Below are 21,925 nucleotides of genomic sequence, written 5' to 3' on the forward strand. Positions count from 1 at the left end.
ACAACTGATACACTACTACAGGGGGTCACCTACAACTGATACACTACTACAGGGGGTCACCTACAACTGATACACTACTACAGGGGGTCACCTACAACTGATACACTACTACAGGGGGTCACCTACAACTGATACACTACTACAGGGGGTCACCTACAACTGATACACTACTACAGGGGTCACCTGAGACTGACACATTACTACAGGGGTCACCTGAGACTAACACACTACTACAGGGGTCACCTGAGACTGACACATTACTACAGGGGGTCACCTGAGACTGACACATTACTACAGGGGGTCACCTACAACTGACACATTACTACAGGGGGTCACCTGAGACTGACACATTACTACAGGGGGTCACCTATAACTGACACATTACTACAGGGGGTCACCTGAGACTGACACATTACTACAGGGGGTCACCTGAGACTGACACATTACTACAGGTGTCACCTGAGACTGACACATTACTACAGGGGTCACCTGAGACTGACACATTACTACAGGGGGTCACCTGAGACAGACACATTACTACAGGGGGTCACCTGAGACTGACACATTACTACAGGGGGTCACCTACAACTGACACATTACTACAGGGGGTCACCTGAGACTGACACATTACTACAGGGGGTCACCTACAACTGACACATTACTACAGGGGGTCACCTGAGACTGACACATTACTACAGGGGGTCACCTGAGACTGACACATTACTACAGGGGGTCACCTGAGACTGACACATTACTACAGGGGGTCACCTACAACTGACACATTACTACAGGGGGTCACCTGAGACTGACACATTACTACAGGGGGTCACCTGAGACTGACATATTACTACAGGGGTCACCTACAACTGACACATTACTACAGGGGGTCACCTGTGACTGACACATTACTACAGGGGGTCACCTGAGACTGACACATTACTACAGGGGGTCACCTACAACTGACACATTACTACAGGGGGTCACCTGAGACTGACACATTACTACAGGGGGTCACCTGAGACTGACACATTACTACAGGGGGTCACCTACAACTGACACATTACTACAGGGGGTCACCTGAGACTGACACATTACTACAGGAGGTCACCTGAGACTGACACATTACTACAGGGGGTCACCTACAACTGACACATTACTACAGGGGGTCACCTGAGATTGACACATTACTACAGGGGGTCACCTGAGACTGACACACTACTACAGGGGGTCACCTACAACTGACACATTACTACAGGGGGTCACCTGAAACTGACACATTACTACAGGGGGTCACCTATAACTGACACACTACTACAGGGGGTCACCTACAACTGATACACTACTACAGGGGGTCACCTACAACTGATACACTACTACAGGGGGTCACCTACAACTGATACACTACTACAGGGGGTCACCTGAGACTGACACATTACTACAGGGGTCACCTACAACTGACACATTACTACAGGGGGTCACCTGAGACTGACACATTACTACAGGGGGTCACCTACAACTGACACATTACTACAGGGGGTCACCTATAACTGACACATTACTACAGGGGGTCACCTGAGACTGACACATTACTACAGGGGGTCACCTACAACTGACACACTACTACAGGGGGTCACCTGAGACTGACACATTACTACAGGGGTCACCTGAGACTGACACATTACTACAGGGGTCACCTGAGACTGACACATTACTACAGGGGGTCACCTGAGACTGACACATTACTACAGGGGGTCACCTGAGACTGACACATTACTACAGGGGGTCACCTACAACTGACACATTACTACAGGGGGTCACCTGAGACTGACACACTACTATAGGGGGTCACCTACAACTGACACATTACTACAGGGGGTCACCTGAGACTGACACATTACTACAGGGGGTCACCTATAACTGACACACTACTACAGGGGTCACCTACAACTGACACATTACTACAGGGGGTCACCTGAGACTGACACACTACTACAGGGGGTCACCTGAGACTGACACATTACTACAGGGGGTCACCTATAACTGACACACTACTACAGGGGGTCACCTACAACTGACATATTACTACAGGGGTCACCTACAAATGACACATTACTACAGGGTCACCTACGACTGACACACTACTACAGGGGGTCACCTACAAATGACACATTACTACAGGGGTCACCTGAGACTGACACACTACTACAGGGGGTCATCTACAACTAACACATTACTACAGGGGTCACCTACAACTAACACATTACTACAGGGGTCACCTGAGACTGACACACTACTACAGGGGGTCACCTGTGACTGACACACTACAACAGGGGGTCACCTGTGACTGACACACTACAACAGGGGGTCACCTACGACTGACACATTACTACAGGGGGTCACCTGAGACTGACACATTACTACAGGGGGTCACCTACGACTGACACACTACTACAGGGGTCACCTGAGACTGACACATTACTACAGGGGGTCACCTGTGACTGACACATTACTACAGGGGGTCACCTGTGACTGACACATTACTACAGGGGGTCACCTGAGACTGACACATTACTACAGGGGGTCACCTGAGACTGACACATTACTACAGGGGTCACCTGTGACTGACACATTACTACAGGGGTCACCTGTGACTGACACATTACTACAGGGGTCACCTGAGACTGACACACTATTACAGGGGGTCACCTGAGACTGACACACTACTACAGGGGGTCACCTGAGACTGACACATTACTACAGGGGGTCACCTGAGACTGACACATTACTACAGGGGTCACCTGAGACTGACACACTATTACAGGGGGTCACCTGAGACTGACACATTACTACAGGGGGTCACCTGAGACTGACACATTACTACAGGGGGTCACCTGAGACTGACACATTACTACAGGGGTCACCTGAGACTGACACATTACTACAGGGGGTCACCTGAGACTGACACATTACTACAGGGGTCACCTGAGACTGACACATTACTACAGGGGGTCACCTGAGACTGACACATTACTACAGGGGGTCACCTGAGACTGACACATTACTACAGGGGGTCACCTGAGACTGACACATTACTACAGGGGTCACCTGAGACTGACACATTACTACAGGGGTCACCTGTGACTGACACATTACTACAGGGGTCACCTGAGACTGACACACTATTACAGGGGGTCACCTGAGACTGACACACTACTACAGGGGGTCACCTGAGACTGACACATTACTACAGGGGGTCACCTGAGACTGACACATTACTACAGGGGTCACCTGAGACTGACACACTATTACAGGGGGTCACCTGAGACTGACACATTACTACAGGGGGTCACCTGAGACTGACACATTACTACAGGGGTCACCTGAGACTGACACATTACTACAGGGGGTCACCTGAGACTGACACATTACTACAGGGGGTCACCTGAGACTGACACATTACTACAGGGGGTCACCTGAGACTGACACATTACTACAGGGGGTCACCTGAGACTGACACATTACTACAGGGGTCACCTGAGACTGACACATTACTACAGGGGTCACCTACAACTGACACATTACTACAGGGGGTCACCTGAGACTGACACATTACTACAGGGGGGTCACCTGAGACTGACACATTACTACAGGGGGTCACCTGAGACTGACACATTACGACAGGGGGTCACCTGAGACTGACACATTACTACAGGGGGTCACCTGAGACTGACACATTACTACAGGGGGTCACCTGTGACTGACACACTATTACAGGGGGTCACCTGAGACTGACACATTACTACAGGGGGTCACCTGAGACTGGCACATTACTACAGGGGTCACCTGAGACTGACACATTACTACAGGGGGTCACCTACAACTGACACATTACTACAAGGGGTCACCTGAGACTGACACATTACTACAGGGGGTCACCCACAACTGACACATTACTACAGGGGGTCACCTACAACTGACACATTACTACAGGGGTCACCTGAGACTGACACATTACTACAAGGGGTCACCTGAGACTGACATATTACTACAGGGGGTCACCCACAACTGACACATTACTACAGGGGGTCACCTGAGACTGACATATTACTACAGGGGGTCACCCACAACTGACACATTACTACAGGGGGTCACCTACAACTGACACATTACTACAGGGGTCACCTGAGACTGACACATTACTACAAGGGGTCACCTGAGACTGACATATTACTACAGGGGGTCACCCACAACTGACACATTACTACAGGGGGTCACCTGTGACTGACACATTACTACAGGGGGTCACCTGTGACTGACACATTACTACAGGGGTCACCTGAGACTGACACATTACTACAGGGGGTCACCTGAGACTGACACATTACTACAGGGGGTCACCTGAGACTGGCACATTACTACAGGGGTCACCTGAGACTGACACATTACTACAGGGGGTCACCTGTGACTGACACATTACTACACATGACACATGCTGTTATAGGGGTCACCTGCGACGGATATGTTGTTATGGGGGTCCCCTCTGGCAGGTATGCTGTTATGGACTGACACATTACTACAGGGGTCACCTGAGACTGACACATTACTACAGGGGGTCACCTGTGACTGACACATTACTACAGGGGGTCACCTGAGACTGACACATTACTACAGGGGGTCACCTGTGACTGACACATTACTACAGGGGGTCACCTGAGACTGACACATTACTACAGGGGGTCACCTGTGACTGACACATTACCTGAGGCTACACATGACACATGCTGTTATAGGGGTCACCTGCGACGGATATGTTGTTATGGGGGTCCCCTCTGGCAGGTATGCTGTTATGGACTGACACATTACTACAGGGGTCACCTGAGACTGACACATTACTACAGGGGGTCACCTGTGACTGACACATTACTACAGGGGGTCACCTGTGACTGACACATTACTACAGGGGGTCACCTGAGACTGACACATTACTACAGGGGGTCACCTGTGACTGACACATTACTACTGGGGGTCACCTGTGACTGACACATTACTACAGGGGGTCACCTGTGACTGACACATTACTACAGGGGGTCACCTGAGACTGACACATTACTACAGGGGGTCACCTGTGACTGACACATTACCTGAGGCTGACACATTATGTTGTTATGGGGGTCCCCTCTGGCAGGTATGCTGTTATGGACTGACACATTACTACAGGGGTCACCTGAGACTGACACATTACTACAGGGGGTCACCTGTGACTGACACATTACTACAGGGGGTCACCTGTGACTGACACATTACTACAGGGGGTCACCTGAGACTGACACATTACTACAGGGGGTCACCTGTGACTGACACATTACTACAGGGGGTCACCTGAGACTGACACATTACTACAGGGGGTCACCTGTGACTGACACATTATTACAGGGGGTCACCTGTGACTGACACATTACTACAGGGGGTCACCTGAGACTGGCACATTACTACAGGGGGTCACCTGAGACTGACACATTACTACAGGGGGTCACCTGAGACTGACACATTACTACAGGGGTCACCTGAGACTGACACATTACTACAGGGGGTCACCTGTGACTGACACATTACTACACATGACACATGCTGTTATAGGGGTCACCTGCGACGGATATGTTGTTATGGGGGTCCCCTCTGGCAGGTATGCTGTTATGGACTGACACATTACTACAGGGGTCACCTGAGACTGACACATTACTACAGGGGTCACCTGAGACTGACACATTACTACAGGGGGTCACCTGAGACTGACACATTACTACAGGGGTCACCTGAGACTGACACATTACTACAGGGGGTCACCTGTGACTGACAAATTACTACAGGGGGTCACCTGTGACTGACAAATTACTACAGGGGGTCACCTGGAATGTTGTTATTGGGGTCACCTGAGGCTGTCATGCTGTTATAGGGGTCACCTGCGACGGATATGTTGTTATGGGGGTCCCCTCTGGCAGGTATGCTGTTATGGACTGACACATTACTACAGGGGTCACCTGAGACTGACACATTACTACAGGGGTCACCTGAGACTGACACATTACTACAGGGGTCACCTGAGACTGACACATTACTACAGGGGGTCACCTGAGACTGACACATTACTACAGGGGTCACCTGAGACTGACACATTACTACAGGGGGTCACCTGTGACTGACAAATTACTACAGGGGGTCACCTGAGACTGACACATTACTACAGGGGGTCACCTGAGACTGACACACTACTACAGGGGTCACCTGAGACTGACACATTACTACAGGGGGTCACCTGAGACTGACACATTACTACAGGGGGTCACCTGAGACTGACAAATTACTACAGGGGGTCACCTGTGACTGACACACTACTACAGGGGTCACCTGAGACTGACACATTACTACAGGGGGTCACCTGTGACTGACACATTACTACAGGGGGTTACCTGCAGCTCACATGGTTGTATGGGGGTCACCTGAGGCTGTCATGCTGTTATAGGGGTCACCTGCGACGGATATGTTGTTATGGGGGTCCCCTCTGGCAGGTATGCTGTTATGGACTGACACATTACTACAGGGGTCACCTGAGACTGACACATTACTACAGGGGTCACCTGAGACTGACACATTACTACAGGGGGTCACCTGAGACTGACACATTACTACAGGGGTCACCTGAGACTGACACATTACTACAGGGGGTCACCTGTGACTGACAAATTACTACAGGGGGTCACCTGAGACTGACAAATTACTACAGGGGGTCACCTGTGACTGACAAATTACTACAGGGGGTCACCTGGAATGTTGTTATTGGGGTCACCTGAGGCTGTCATGCTGTTATAGGGGTCACCTGCGACGGATATGTTGTTATGGGGGTCCCCTCTGGCAGGTATGCTGTTATGGACTGACACATTACTACAGGGGTCACCTGAGACTGACACATTACTACAGGGGTCACCTGAGACTGACACATTACTACAGGGGGTCACCTGAGACTGACACATTACTACAGGGGTCACCTGAGACTGACACATTACTACAGGGGGTCACCTGTGACTGACAAATTACTACAGGGGTCACCTACGACTGACACATTACTACAGGCGGTCACCTGTGACTGACACACTACTACAGGGGTCACCTGAGACTGACACATTACTACAGGGGGTCACCTGAGACTGACATATTACTACAGGGGTCATCTGTGACTTACACACTACTACAGGGGTCATCTGTGACTTACACACTACTACAGGGGGTTACCTGCAGCTCACATGGTTGTATGGGGGTCACCTGTGGTTGGAATGTTGTTATTGGGGTCACCTGAGGCTGTCATGCTGTTATAGGGGTCACCTGCGACGGATATGTTGTTATGGGGGTCCCCTCTGGCAGGTATGCTGTTATGGGGGTCCCCTGCGGCTGACATGCTGTTATGGGGGTCACATGCAGCAGGCATCACATCCCCTGTGACCTAAACACAACACATATATAGTGTTTCTCAAAAAAGGTGCCTCCAGCTGTTGCCAAACTACAACTCTCAGCATGCCCGGAAAGCCTCCAGCACCTAGGAGAAGGGAAAAAACCCCAGTTGAGGAAACCTCTAGGGCAGTGGTCTTCAACCTGCGGACCTCCAGATGTTGCAAAACTACAACTCCCAGCATGCACAGACAGCCAACGGCTGTCAGTGCATGCTGAGACTTGTAGTTTTGCAACATCTGGAGGTGCGCAAGTTGAAGACCACTGCTCTAGGGAAACCATGTCTGGAGCATTGTCCTTCCCTTAGAGCAGTGTTTCCCAACTAGTGTGCCTCCAGTTGTTGCAGGACCAATACTCCCAGCATGCCCGGACAGCCTCCAGCACTTAGATGATGGGAAAAACCCCAGTGGAGGAAACCTCTAGAGAAACCATAGCTGAAGGATTCCCCCTCATTTGGTCTTAGAACAGTGTTTCCCAACCAGGGTGCCTCCAGCTGTTGCAAAACTAAAACTCCCAGCATGTTGGGAGCTGTAGTTCTGCAACATCTAGAGGGCAGCAGTTTGGAGACCACTGTTCTAGATCAAAGTTCCCTCCTGCCCTGAAGGCTGTCCGGGCATGCTGGTAGTGATAGTTCTGCAACAGCTGGAGACACACTGATTACAAAACACTGCCGTAGTAATACGAGGCGATGCTCTGCAGCCATAGGTCGGTTCTCAGCGGCGCTGCTGCATGTGTTGCTATGCGCTCCCCGTCCATGTGAGCGGGCTGCATCTCCCCGTATGTCCCCAATGTGTGAGTGCGCGCCAAATGTCCCAGTTGGGTTTGTCTCTCTCCCGCACACACCTCCCCGGCTCCCCGCACGCAGAGCTGAGAATGTGCAGAATGTAGGCAGTAAACAGCCGGTTCTCCCTCCAGAGCTGCCAAATTATGTTTTTATACTCAGACACATTAAAAAAAAAATCCCGATCCTGCAGAAAAACAACTCAAGGAAACATCACATATGGGAGGGAAGTGCTTCACGGGGCGGCGCAGAAGGGGTTAACAATGCACCAGGTATCCCACATTAACCATACAAGTGCTGGAAGATGCGAGACCTGAAAACAAGCAACATGCAATGACAGGTGGATTGCTGGGAGCAGTAGTACCACAACTTCTGGAGGGTCACCCGACTCCAGAATACTGACCGTAGTGTCTTATTTATTGCAGGAGCGGAAGATGTGAGTCTACAGCACTGCAGGTAATCGCAGGGTTAAAATCAAGAGGTAGAGAAGTAAGTGGGTGTCGCTCCCCCCATTAACAGATTGGAACCAAGATGTGGCACGTTAACCCTTTACTAAGCCTGGAGTGGAGCTGAAGAGTTTTAGAGGAGCGGCTGATATCACATATGATGTAATATATAGAGGTTATATCAGTACTGGAGCGTTATAAGAGGAGCGGCTGATATCATCACATATGATGTAATATATAGAGGTTATATCAGTACTGGAGCGTTATAAGAGGAGCGGCTGATATCATCACATATGATGTAATATATAGAGATTATATCAGTACTGGAGCGTTATAAGAGGAGCGGCTGATATCATCACATATGATGTAATATATAGAGGTTATATCAGTACTGGAGCGTTATAAGAGGAGCGGCTGATATCATCACATATGATGTAATATATAGAGGTTATATCAGTACTGGAGCGTTATAAGAGGAGCGGCTGATATCACATATGATGTAATATATAGAGATTATATCAGTACTGGAGCGTTATAAGAGGAGCGGCTGATATCATCACATATGATGTAATATATAGAGATTATATCAGTACTGGAGCGTTATAAGAGGAGCGGCTGATATCATCACATATGATGTAATATATAGAGATTATATCAGTACTGGAGTGTTATAAGAGGAGCGGCTGATATCATCACATATGATGTAATATATAGAGGTTATATCAGTACTGGAGCGTTATAAGAGGAGCGGCTGATATCACATATGATGTAATATATAGACGTTATATCAGTACTGGAGCATTATAAGAGGAGCGGCTGATATCATCATATATGATGTAATATATAGAGATTATATCAGTACTGGAGCGTTATAAGAGGAGCGGCTGATATCACATATGATGTAATATATAGAGGTTATATCAGTACTGGAGCGTTATAAGAGGAGCGGCTGATATCATCACATATGATGTAATATATAGAGGTTATATCAGTACTGGAGCGTTATAAGAGGAGCGGCTGATATCATCACATATGATGTAATATATAGAGGTTATATCAGTACTGGAGCGTTATAACAGGAGCGGCTGATATCATCACATATGATGTAATATATAGAGATTATATCACTACTGGAGCATTATAAGAGGAGCGGCTGATATCATCACATATGATGTAATATATAGAGATTATATCAGTACTGGAGCGTTATAACAGGAGCGGCTGATATCATCACATATGATGTAATATATAGAGATTATATCACTACTGGAGCATTATAAGAGGAGCGGATGATATCATCACATATGATGTAATATATAGAGATTATATCAGTACTGGAGCGTTATAAGAGGAGCGGCTGATATCATCACATATGATGTAATATATAGAGATTATATCAGTACTGGAGCGTTATAAGAGGAGCGGCTGATATCATCACATATGATATAATATATAGAGGTTATATCAGTACTGGAGCGTTATAAGAGGAGCGGCTGATATCATCACATATGATGTAATATATAGAGATTATATCAGTACTGGAGCGTTATAACAGGAGCGGCTGATATCACATATGATGTAATATATAGAGGTTATATCAGTACTGGAGTGTTATAACAGGAGCGGCTGATATCACATATGATGTAATATATAGAGGTTATATGAGTACTGGAGCGTTATAAGAGGAGCAGCTGATATCAGTCACATATGATGTAATATATAGAGGTTATATCAGTACTGGAGCGTTATAAGAAGAGCGGCTGATATCATCATATGATGTAATATATAGAGATTATATCAGTACTGGAGCGTTATAAGAGGAGCGGCTGATATCATCACATATGATGTAATATATAGAGGTTATATCAGTACTGGAGCGTTATAAGAGGAGCGGCTGATATCATCACATATGATGTAATATATAGAGGTTATATCAGTACTGGAGCGTTATAAGAGGAGCGGCTGATATCATCACATATGATGTAATATATAGAGGTTATATCAGTACTGGAGCGTTATAAGAGGAGCGGCTGATATCGGTCACATATGATGTAATATATAGAGATTATATCAGTACTGGAGCGTTATAAGAGGAGCGGCTGATATCAGTCACATATGATGTAATATATAGAGATTATATCAGTACTGGAGCGTTATAAGAGGAGCGGCTGATATCACATATGATGTAATATATAGAGGTTATATCAGTACTGGAGCGTTATAAGAGGAGCGGCTGATATAACCTCTATATATTACATCATATGTGATGATATCAGCCGCTCCTCTTATAACGCTCCAGTACTGATATAACCTCTATATATTACAACATATGTGATTATATCAGCCGCTCCTCTTATAACGCTCCAGTACTGATATAACCTCTATATATATATAATCTCTATATATTACATCATATGTGATATCAGGCGCTCCTCTTATAACGCTCCAGTACTGATATAACCTCTATATATTACATCATATGTGATGATATCAGCCGCTCCTCTTATAACGCTCCAGTACTGATATAACCTCTATATATTACATCATATGTGATGATATCAGCCGCTCCTCTTATAACGCTCCAGTACTGATATAACCTCTATATATTACATCATATGTGATGATATCAGTACTGGAGCGTTATAACAGGAGCGGCTGATATCATCACATATGATGTAATATATAGAGATTATATCAGTACTGGAGCGTTATAAGAGGAGCGGCTGATATCATCACATATGATGTAATATATAGAGATTATATCAGTACTGGAGCGTTATAAGAGGAGCGGCTGATATCATCACATATGATATAATATATAGAGGTTATATCAGTACTGGAGCGTTATAAGAGGAGCGGCTGATATCATCACATATGATGTAATATATAGAGATTATATCAGTACTGGAGCGTTATAACAGGAGCGGCTGATATCACATATGATGTAATATATAGAGGTTATATCAGTACTGGAGCGTTATAAGAGGAGCGGCTGATATCATCACATATGATGTAATATATAGAGGTTATATCAGTACTGGAGCGTTATAACAGGAGCGGCTGATATCACATATGATGTAATATATAGAGATTATATCAGTACTGGAGTGTTATAAGAGGAGCGGCTGATATCATCACATATGATGTAATATATAGAGATTATATCAGTACTGGAGCGTTATAACAGGAGCGGCTGATATCACATATGATGTAATATATAGAGATTATATCAGTACTGGAGTGTTATAAGAGGAGCGGCTGATATCATCACATATGATGTAATATATAGAGATTATATCAGTACTGGAGCGTTATAACAGGAGCGGCTGATATCATCACATATGATGTAATATATAGAGGATATATCAGTACTGGAGCGTTATAAGAGGAGCGGCTGATATCATCACATATGATGTAATATATAGAGATTATATCAGTACTGGAGCGTTATAAGAGGAGCGGCTGATATCACATATGATGTAATATATAGAGATTATATCAGTACTGGAGCGTTATAAGAGGAGCGGCTGATATCATCATATGATGTAATATATAGAGATTATATCAGTACTGGAGCGTTATAAGAGGAGCGGCTGATATCACATATGATGTAATATATAGAGGTTATATCAGTACTGGAGCGTTATAAGATAAGCGGCTGATATCATCACATATGATGTAATATATAGAGATTATATCAGTACTGGAGCGTTATAAGAGGAGCGGCTGATATCAGTCACATATGATGTAATATATAGAGATTATATCAGTACTGGAGCGTTATAAGAGGAGCGGCTGATATCATCACATATGATGTAATATATAGAGGTTATATCAGTACTGGAGCGTTATAAGAGGAGCGGCTGATATCAGTCACATATGATGTAATATATAGAGATTATATCAGTACTGGAGCGTTATAAGAGGAGCGGCTGATATCATCACATATGATGTAATATATAGAGGTTATATCAGTACTGGAGTGTTATAAGATAAGCGGCTGATATCATCACATATGATGTAATATATAGAGATTATATCAGTACTGGAGCGTTATAAGAGGAGCGGCTGATATCATCACATATGATGTAATATATAGAGGTTATATCAGTACTGGAGCGTTATAAGAAGAGCGGCTGATATCATCCCATATGATGTAATATATAGAGGTTATATCAGTACTGGAGCGTTATAAGAAGAGCGGCTGATATCACATATGATGTAATATATAGAGGTTATATCAGTACTGGAGCGTTATAAGAGGAGCGGCTGATATCACATATGATGTAATATATAGAGATTATATCAGTACTGGAGCTTTATAAGAGGAGCGGCTGATATCACATATGATGTAATATATAGAGGTTATATCAGTACTGGAGCGTTATAAGAGGAGTATCATCACATATGATGTAATATATAGAGGTTATATCAGTACTGGAGCGTTATAAGAGGAGCGTCTGATATCAGTCACATATGATGTAATATATAGAGGTTATATCAGTACTGGAGTGTTATAAGAGGAGCGGCTGATATCATCACATATGATGTAATATATAGAGATTATATCAATACTGGAGCGTTATAAGAGGAGCAGCTGATATCATCACATATGATGTAATATATAGAGGTTATATCAGTACTGGAGCGTTATAAGAGGAGCGGCTGATATCAGTGACATATGATGTAATATATAGAGGTTATATCAGTACTGAAGCGTTATAAGAGGAGCGGCTGATATCATCACATATGATGTAATATATAGAGGTTATATCAGTGCTGGAGCGTTATAAGAGGAGCGGCTGATATCAGTCACATATGATGTAATATATAGAGATTATATCAGTACTGGAGTGTTATAAGAGGAGCGGCTGATATCAGTCACATATGATGTAATATATAGAGGTTATATCAGTACTGGAGCGTTATAAGAGGAGCGGCTGATATCACATATGATGTAATATATAGAGGTTATATCAGTACTGGAGTGTTATAAGAGGAGCGGCTGATATCATCACATATGATGTTATATATAGAGATTATATCAGTACTGGAGCGTTATAAGAGGAGCGGCTGATATCATCACATATGATGTAATATATAGAGATTATATCAGTACTGGAGCGTTATAAGAGGAGCGGCTGATATCAGTCACATATGATGTAATATATAGAGATTATATCAGTACTGGAGCGTTATAAGAGGAGCGGATGATATCATCACATATGATGTAATATATAGAGATTATATCAGTACTGGAGCGTTATAAGAGGAGCGGCTGATATCATCACATATGATGTAATATATAGAGGTTATATCAGTACTGGAGCGTTATAAGAGGAGCGGCTGATATCAGTCACATATGATGTAATATATAGAGGTTATATCAGTACTGGAGTGTTATAAGAGGAGCGGCTGATATCACATATGATGTAATATATAGAGGTTATATCAGTACTGGAGCGTTATAAGAGGAGCGGCTGATATCATCACATATGATGTAATATATAGAGGTTATATCAGTACTGGAGCGTTATAAGGGGAGCGGCTGATATCAGTCACATATGATGTAATATATAGAGATTATATCAGTACTGGAGCGTTATAAGAGGAGCGGCTGATATCATCATATATGATGTAATATATAGAGATTATATCAGTACTGGAGTGTTATAAGAGGATGATATCATCACATATGATGTAATATATAGAGGTTATATCAGTACTGGAGCGTTGTAAGAGGAGCGGATGATATCACATATGATGTAATATATAGAGGTTATATCAGTACTGGAGCGTTATAAGAGGAGCGGCTGATATCATCACATATGATGTAATATATAGAGATTATATCAGTACTGGAGCGTTATAAGAGGAGCGGCTGATATCATCATATATGATGTAATATATAAAGATTATATCAGTACTGGAGCGTTATAAGAGGAGCGGCTGATATCATCACATATGATGTAATATATAGAGATTATATCAGTACTGGAGCGTTATATGAGGAGCGGCTGATATCACATATGATGTAATATATAGAGGTTATATCAGTACTGGAGCGTTATATGAGGAGCGGCTGATATCATCACATATGATGTAATATATAGAGGTTATATCAGTACTGGAGCGTTATAAGAGGAGCGGCTGATATCATCACATATGATGTAATATATAGAGGTTATATCAGTACTGGAGCGTTATAAGAGGAGCGGATGATATCATCACATATGATGTAATATATAGAGATTATATCAGTACTGGAGCGTTATAAGAGGAGCGGCTGATATCATCACATATGATGTAATATATAGAGGATATATCAGTACTGGAGCGTTATAAGAGGAGAGGCTGATATCACATATGATGTAATATATAGAGGTTATATCAGTACTGGAGCGTTATAAGAGGACCGGGGCAAAAGTAACAAATTCTGGAGTCAGGGTGGGTGCAGAGATGCCAGTGTGCAGTGTTCAGACTGGCACATGGTGGCAATGCTGCAAACCTAAAAACACTGAATGAAATTAGGAGGCAGATGTGCCTGCAATTATATGGGCCTAAGCTGCAATACCAGACACAACCACATACAACAGTGGCGCTGTTCTACAAAACCATAAAGGGGATTTGTCAGTTGCGATTCACGTTCCATACCGCTGACATTGTTAGATGCTGTTATATAGAGATACATGAGAGGTCCCATATGTCTCCTCGTCCTTACAGCATCTAACAGGGTCAGCGTGAAACATGAACTGCAGCTGAGAGATTCCCTATAAAGGGGTACTCCGGAATCAGAAAATTGTATTTAAATAAAACTATCACCCCAAGAAATATAACTTACAAACATAGTGTTATCACAAATTGTACTGGCTCAAGCATGTTTTGGTGTGATTCACCCCTGACAGGAAGTTGTGTAGTCCTCTCATTGTCAGTTTGATGTTGTCTCCACATCCCCGGCCCAATCCTCTTTCCTGACTGGAAGTTGTGTATTCTTCTTATTATCAGTGTGATGTTGTCTCAGAAGCTCCCCAGCTCCTTCCTTTCTCCAGACAGGAAGTTGTGTAGTCCTCTCATTGTCATTGTGGTGTTGTCTCATCAGCTTTCACCTCCTCCCTCTCTCCTGACAGGATCTGTGTAGTCCTCTCATTATCAGTGTAATGTTATCTCAGAAGCTCCCCAGCGCCTCCGTTTCTGAAGACAGGAAGTTGTGTAGTCCCCTCAGTGTGGTGTTGTCTCAGCAGTTCACACCTCCTCTCTCTCCAGATAGGAAGTTGTGTAGTCCTGTCATTATCAGTGTGGTGTTGTCTCAGCTGCTCCCCAACTTCTCCCTTCTTTCTGACAGGAAGTTGTGTAGTCCTTTTATTGACAGTGATGTTGTCTTAGAAGCTCCTCCCTCTCTCCAGACAGGAAGTTGTGTAGTCCTCTCAGTGTCAATATGGTGTTGTCTCAGCAGCTGTTCAACTCCTCCCTTTTTTCTGACAAGAAGTTGTGTAGTCCTCTCATTGTCAGTGTGGTGATTTATCAGCAGCTCCCCAGCTCCTCCATCTCTCTTGAAAGGATGTTGTGTAGTCCTGTCATTGTCAATATGGTGTTGTCTCATCAGCTGTCCAACTCCTCCCTCCTTTCTGACAGGAAGTTGTGTAGTCCTCTCATTGTCAGTGTGGTGATTTCTCAGCAGCTCCCCAGCTCCTCCCTCTCTCTTGAAAGGATGTTGTGTAGTCCTGTCATTGTCAATGTGGTGTAGTCTCGGCAGCACGGTTTCTCTCTCTTTCTTGGGACATTTAGGTAAAAATGAGTTGTGCCAAACGATGCCTCAGGCAGAGGAGCAGACAAGGGATGCATACAGCAGGTGCTGCAACTTTACTCATAGTCTGCTATGAAATGAGATGTTTTGCAGCAGCATAAGACAGGGATAGGAGGACTGTAATGAAGAGCTGTGTGAAAACAATGCATTCTGGGAATAGTAGTACTAAGCAACTGCTCAATCAGGAAGTATAGGACTAAGACCCCCAAAACAAATGGATTTTGGTGGTTTCAGAATTGAGGCAGACAAGTAAGCAATGCTTTCTACTTCTGCAATATATTTTTTCCTTAAGTCGGAGTACCCCTTTAAGCAGACATTTCCTTCTGATGTCATTTAACCCCTGTAAGCCTGTCTTTACGATGACGTGGAGCTAAATGGGAACCTACTATGTAATGCATCACCCACTGGCGCCCACCACGGTAACAAGATCGGCAAAACGTCATCCGCGACCGTCGCGCGTCATTTTCTCTCACGTCTCCGGGGAAATTAACTCATAACTTGGATGGCACAACGGTTCCTGCTGGGCACCTCATGGCACACGCAGCAGCCTGATAATTCCGTGGTGGGCACCAGGGCAGTAAGGAGTAGAATCCAAAGGGGGGCGCCACAGAGAAGAGTAACGACATGTTATGTGAGCGACAAATACAATGTATGACTTGTGACTACAAGTCCCAGAAGAAACTACTGTTGGTACTTGTAGTTCTACAATATCTAGAGAATGCTGGGAGTTGTAGTTGTTGCAACAGTTGAAGGACAACAGGTTGGGGAACTTTTATCTAGAGCAGTGGTCTCCAACCTGGGGACCTCCAGCTGTTGCAAAACTACAACTCCCAGCATGCCCGGACAGCCGTTGGCTGTCCGGGCATGCTGGGAGTTGTAGTTTTGCAACAGCTGGAGACACACTGTTTGGAAAACACATGCTGGGAGTTGTGGTTTTGCAACAGCTGGAGACACACTGTTTGGAAAACACATGCTGGGAGTTGTGGTTTTGCAACAGCTGGAGACACACTGTTTGGAAAACACATGCTGGGAGTTGTAGTTTTGCAAGAGCTGGAGACACACTGTTTGGAAAACACATGCTGGGAGTTGTGGTTTTGCAAGAGCTGGAGACACACTGTTTGGAAAACACATGCTGGGAATGGTAGTTTTGCAACTTTTAAAGGGGGACACTAAATGTGGTGAGACTCAGATGTGAGAGATGGAGGGGTAGAGGGGGGCACAGGGCGGTATGCAGAGAATATGGGCATGAAGTTATAGAAGACTGGTACTTAGGGGAAGGAGTAAGTGGCCGGCACAGAACTGGGGGCATTTAGTCAGTAAGAATGAAGTTGGTAGGTAACTGGCAGAGGCTGTGAGAGGTAGAGAACAGGGACGTGGGCACAAAAGACATACAGAATAGCTAGGTGGGCAGAAAATGGGCACCTGGTTTCAGATACTTATGGGAAGTGGGCATCTGGCAAGAACAGGACTTGGGGCAGTCAGAATGAGGTAGTGGTAGATACCAGGGCAAGGTAAGATGCTGGCAGTAGTTGGTGTTAGGCAGTGGAGGGCAGAGGGTGGAAGACTAGAGGTATGTGGGCACAGATATAGATATACACAGGTGGGCATTGGTATGGGGCAAATTGTAGAGAATATGGGCATAAGGTTATAGAATACAGTGCAGGGAAGGTGGTAAAGGGATGGCACAGGACTAGGGGCATAGAGGATAAAGATACAAGGACAATGTAAGAAGTTGGCACTATCTGAGGTTAGGCAGACAGAGGAGGGCAGGGGTGGTAGATTAAATGTAGGTGGACACAGACATTGATACATAGGTGGGCATTGGCAGGGGGTAAACAGGGAAGTAGGTGCATAATGTGGGTTTTAAAAATCAGATACAATAGGTGGGTACCTGGCAAGGACAGGACTAGGGGCATTTAGGCAGTAAAAATAGGTAAGGGCAAATTGGTAGATACCAGGACAAGGTAAGAAGTTGGCAGTAGCTGAGGTTAGGGAGACAGTGGAGGGCAGGGGGTTTACGAAATTGGCAGAGGCAGATACACTAGAGGTAGGTGGGCACAGACACATAGGTGGGCATTTGCAGTGGGTACCAGGGCAATGTAAGATGTTGGCAGTAGCTGAGGTAAGGCAGACAGTAAAGGGCAGGGGGTGGCAGAGGTAGGTGAGAGGCATGTGGGCACAGACATGCACAGGTGGTTATTGGCAGGGGGTAAATGAAGAAAATATGGGCATGAGAATATAGAATACAATACATGTAAGGTGGTAACTGGCTGGCACAGGACTAGGGGCATTTAGGCAGTAAGAATAAGGTGGAGGGCAAATAGGTGGATGCTAGGTCAAGGCAAGAAGTGGGCAGTAGCTGAGATGAGGCCGACTGTGATGGGCAGAGGGTGGCAGATCAGGGGTAGGTGGCACAGACACAGATACACAAGTGGGAATTGGCACAGGGTAAATGTACAAAATATGGGATTATAGAACACAGAGAAGGTGGCAGAGACTGGCACAGGACTGGGGGCAATTAGAATGAATGGGGTAAAGATATAGACCAGGACAAGTAGTGGGCAGTAGCTGAGATGAGGCAGATGGTGAAGGGCAGAGGGTGGCAGATCAGGGGTAGGTGGCACAGACACAGATACACAAGTGGGAATTGGCACAGGGTAAATATGGGCCTGAGATTATAGAATACAGAGAAGGTGGCAGAGGCTGGCACAGGACTGGGGGCAATTAGAATGAATGGGGTAAAGATATAGACCAGGACAAGTAGTGGGCAGTAGCTGAGATTGGGCAGGGGATGGTAAGTAACTGGCAGGGGCAGGTAGACTAGAGGTGGGTGGGCACAGACACGGGTGGGCATTTACAGAGGGTACATATGAAAGTATGTAGAGGACATGGGCACTGAGTTTTAGGGAAGGGGGTACCCGGGGGGCATGTAGTGAGAGACCAGGACAATGTAAGAAGTTGGCAGTAGACAGACAGTGGGGGCAATGGTGATTATTGGGGTATACAGTGACTCACGTGTCCGGGGGGATCGCTGTGCTCCTCGTGTGGTCGGGTCGGGGCCCCGCACATCCCCGCAGCAGGATCCAGAGCAGCAGCGCCCGGCAGCAGCACCAGCTCCCCCACATGGTGCCCCCCGGGACTTCAGGCCATGGGTGGGCGACACTGGGCAGCGCAGACCCCGCGGACAAGTTCTCTCCTCTCCGGCTGAGTCTCGTCTCTGATCTCAGATAATCTGCACGATCCGATCCACGGATTACAGCCGACCAATCCCGTCCGATCACCGCCCCCCGAGCGCCGGCCCCGGCCCCTCATCTCCCTAATGGGATCTACACAGCTCCACAGCATGTCCAATATCGGCAACCTATACCATGTCAGAGCACAGCAGTGTTCTCCGAACAGTGTGTCTCCAGCTGTTGCAAAACTACAACTCCCAGCATGCCCGGACAGCCGAAGGCATGCTGGGGGTTGTAGTTTTTAATCAGCTGGAGACACACTGTTCGGAGAACACTGCCCCAGAGGTTAAAGACTGCAAATAGAAAATATAATATAAATAAATAATTATATACATATATATATAACTGACTATATACAGCACAGAACCATATAGGGCGGCTCAGAAGAACACAAAATAACTGCTAATAGTCTACTGCTCCCTATATACAAGAATATAACTACTATAATACTGCCCCCTATATACAAGAATATAACTACTATAATACTGCCTCCTATATACAAGAATATAACTACTATAATACTGCCTCCTATATACAAGAATATAACTACTATAATACTGCTCCTATATACAAGAATATAACTACTATAATACTGCTCCCTATATACAAGAATATAACTACTATAATACTGCCCCCTATATACAAGAATATAACTACTATAATACTGCTCCTATATACAAGAATATATCTACTATAATACTGCCCCTATATACAAGAATATAACTACTATAATACTGCTCCTGTATACAAGAATATATCTACTATAATACTGCTCCTATATACAAGAATATAACTACTATAATACTGCTCCTATATACAAGAATATAACTACTATAATACTGCTCCTATATACAAGAATATAACTACTATAATACTGCTCCTATATACAAGAATATAACTACTATAATACTGCTCCTATATACAAGAATATAACTACTATAATACTGCTCCTATATACAAGAATATAACTACTATAATACTGCTCCTATATACAAGAATATAACTACTATAATACTGCTCCTATATACAAGAATATAACTACTATAATACTGGCTCCTATATACAAGAATATAACTACTATAATACTGCCCCTATATACAAGAATATAACTTCTATAATACTGCTCCTATATACAAGAATATATCTACTATAATACTGCTCCTATATACAAGAATATATCTACTATAATACTGCTCCTATATACAAGAATATAACTACTATAATACTGCTCCTATATACAAGAATATAACTACTATAATACTGCTCCTATATACAAGAATATAACTACTATAATACTGCTCCTATATACTAGAATATAACTCCTATAATACTGCCCCTATATACAAGAATATAACTACTATAATACTGCTCCTATATACAAGAATATAACTACTATAATACTGCTCCCTATATACAAGAATATAACTATTATAATACTGCCTCCTATATACAAGACTATAACTACTATAATACTGCCCCTATATACAAGAATATAACTACTATAATACTGCTCCTATATACAAGAATATAACTATTATAATACTGCCCCTATATACAAGACTATAACTACTATAATACTGCCCCTATATACAAGAATATAACTACTATAATACTGCTCCTATATACAAGAATATAACTACTATAATACTGCTCCCTATATACAAGAATATAACTATTATAATACTGCCTCCTATATACAAGAATATAGCTACTATAATACTGCTCCTATATACAAGAATATAACTACTATAATACTGCTCCTATATACAGGAATATAACTACTATAATACTGCTCCTATATACAAGAATATAACTACTATAATACTGCCCCTATATACAAGAATATAACTACTATAATACTGCTCCCTATATACAAGAATATAACTACTATAATACTGCCCCCTATATACAAGAATATAACTACTATAATACTGCTCCTATATACAAGACTATAACTACTATAATACTGCCCCTATATACAAGAATATAACTACTATAATACTGCTCCTATATACAAGAATATAACTATTATAATACTGCCCCTATATACAAGACTATAACTACTATAATACTGCCCCTATATACAAGAATATAACTACTATAATACTGCTCCTATATACAAGAATATAACTACTATAATACTGCTCCCTATATACAAGAA

General features: G+C 44.0%; 1 protein-coding gene across 1 annotated transcript in view; it reads right to left on the reverse strand.

Annotated features, from left to right (window-relative positions):
• CACNA2D4 (calcium voltage-gated channel auxiliary subunit alpha2delta 4) overlaps positions 1 to 19,743 on the reverse strand; it is a 256,253-nt gene extending 236,510 nt beyond the window's left edge. Inside the window, exon 1 of the mRNA XM_056517887.1 lies at positions 19,547 to 19,743. Within this exon, the coding sequence (XP_056373862.1) occupies positions 19,547 to 19,656 (110 nt within the window). The 5' untranslated portion in view covers positions 19,657 to 19,743. The remainder of the gene's footprint in view (positions 1 to 19,546) is intronic.
• Positions 19,744 to 21,925: the final 2,182 nt, after the last annotated feature.

This window comes from Hyla sarda, chromosome 4 (genome assembly GCF_029499605.1).
Source record: "Hyla sarda isolate aHylSar1 chromosome 4, aHylSar1.hap1, whole genome shotgun sequence".
Classification (NCBI taxonomy): domain Eukaryota; kingdom Metazoa; phylum Chordata; class Amphibia; order Anura; family Hylidae; genus Hyla; species Hyla sarda.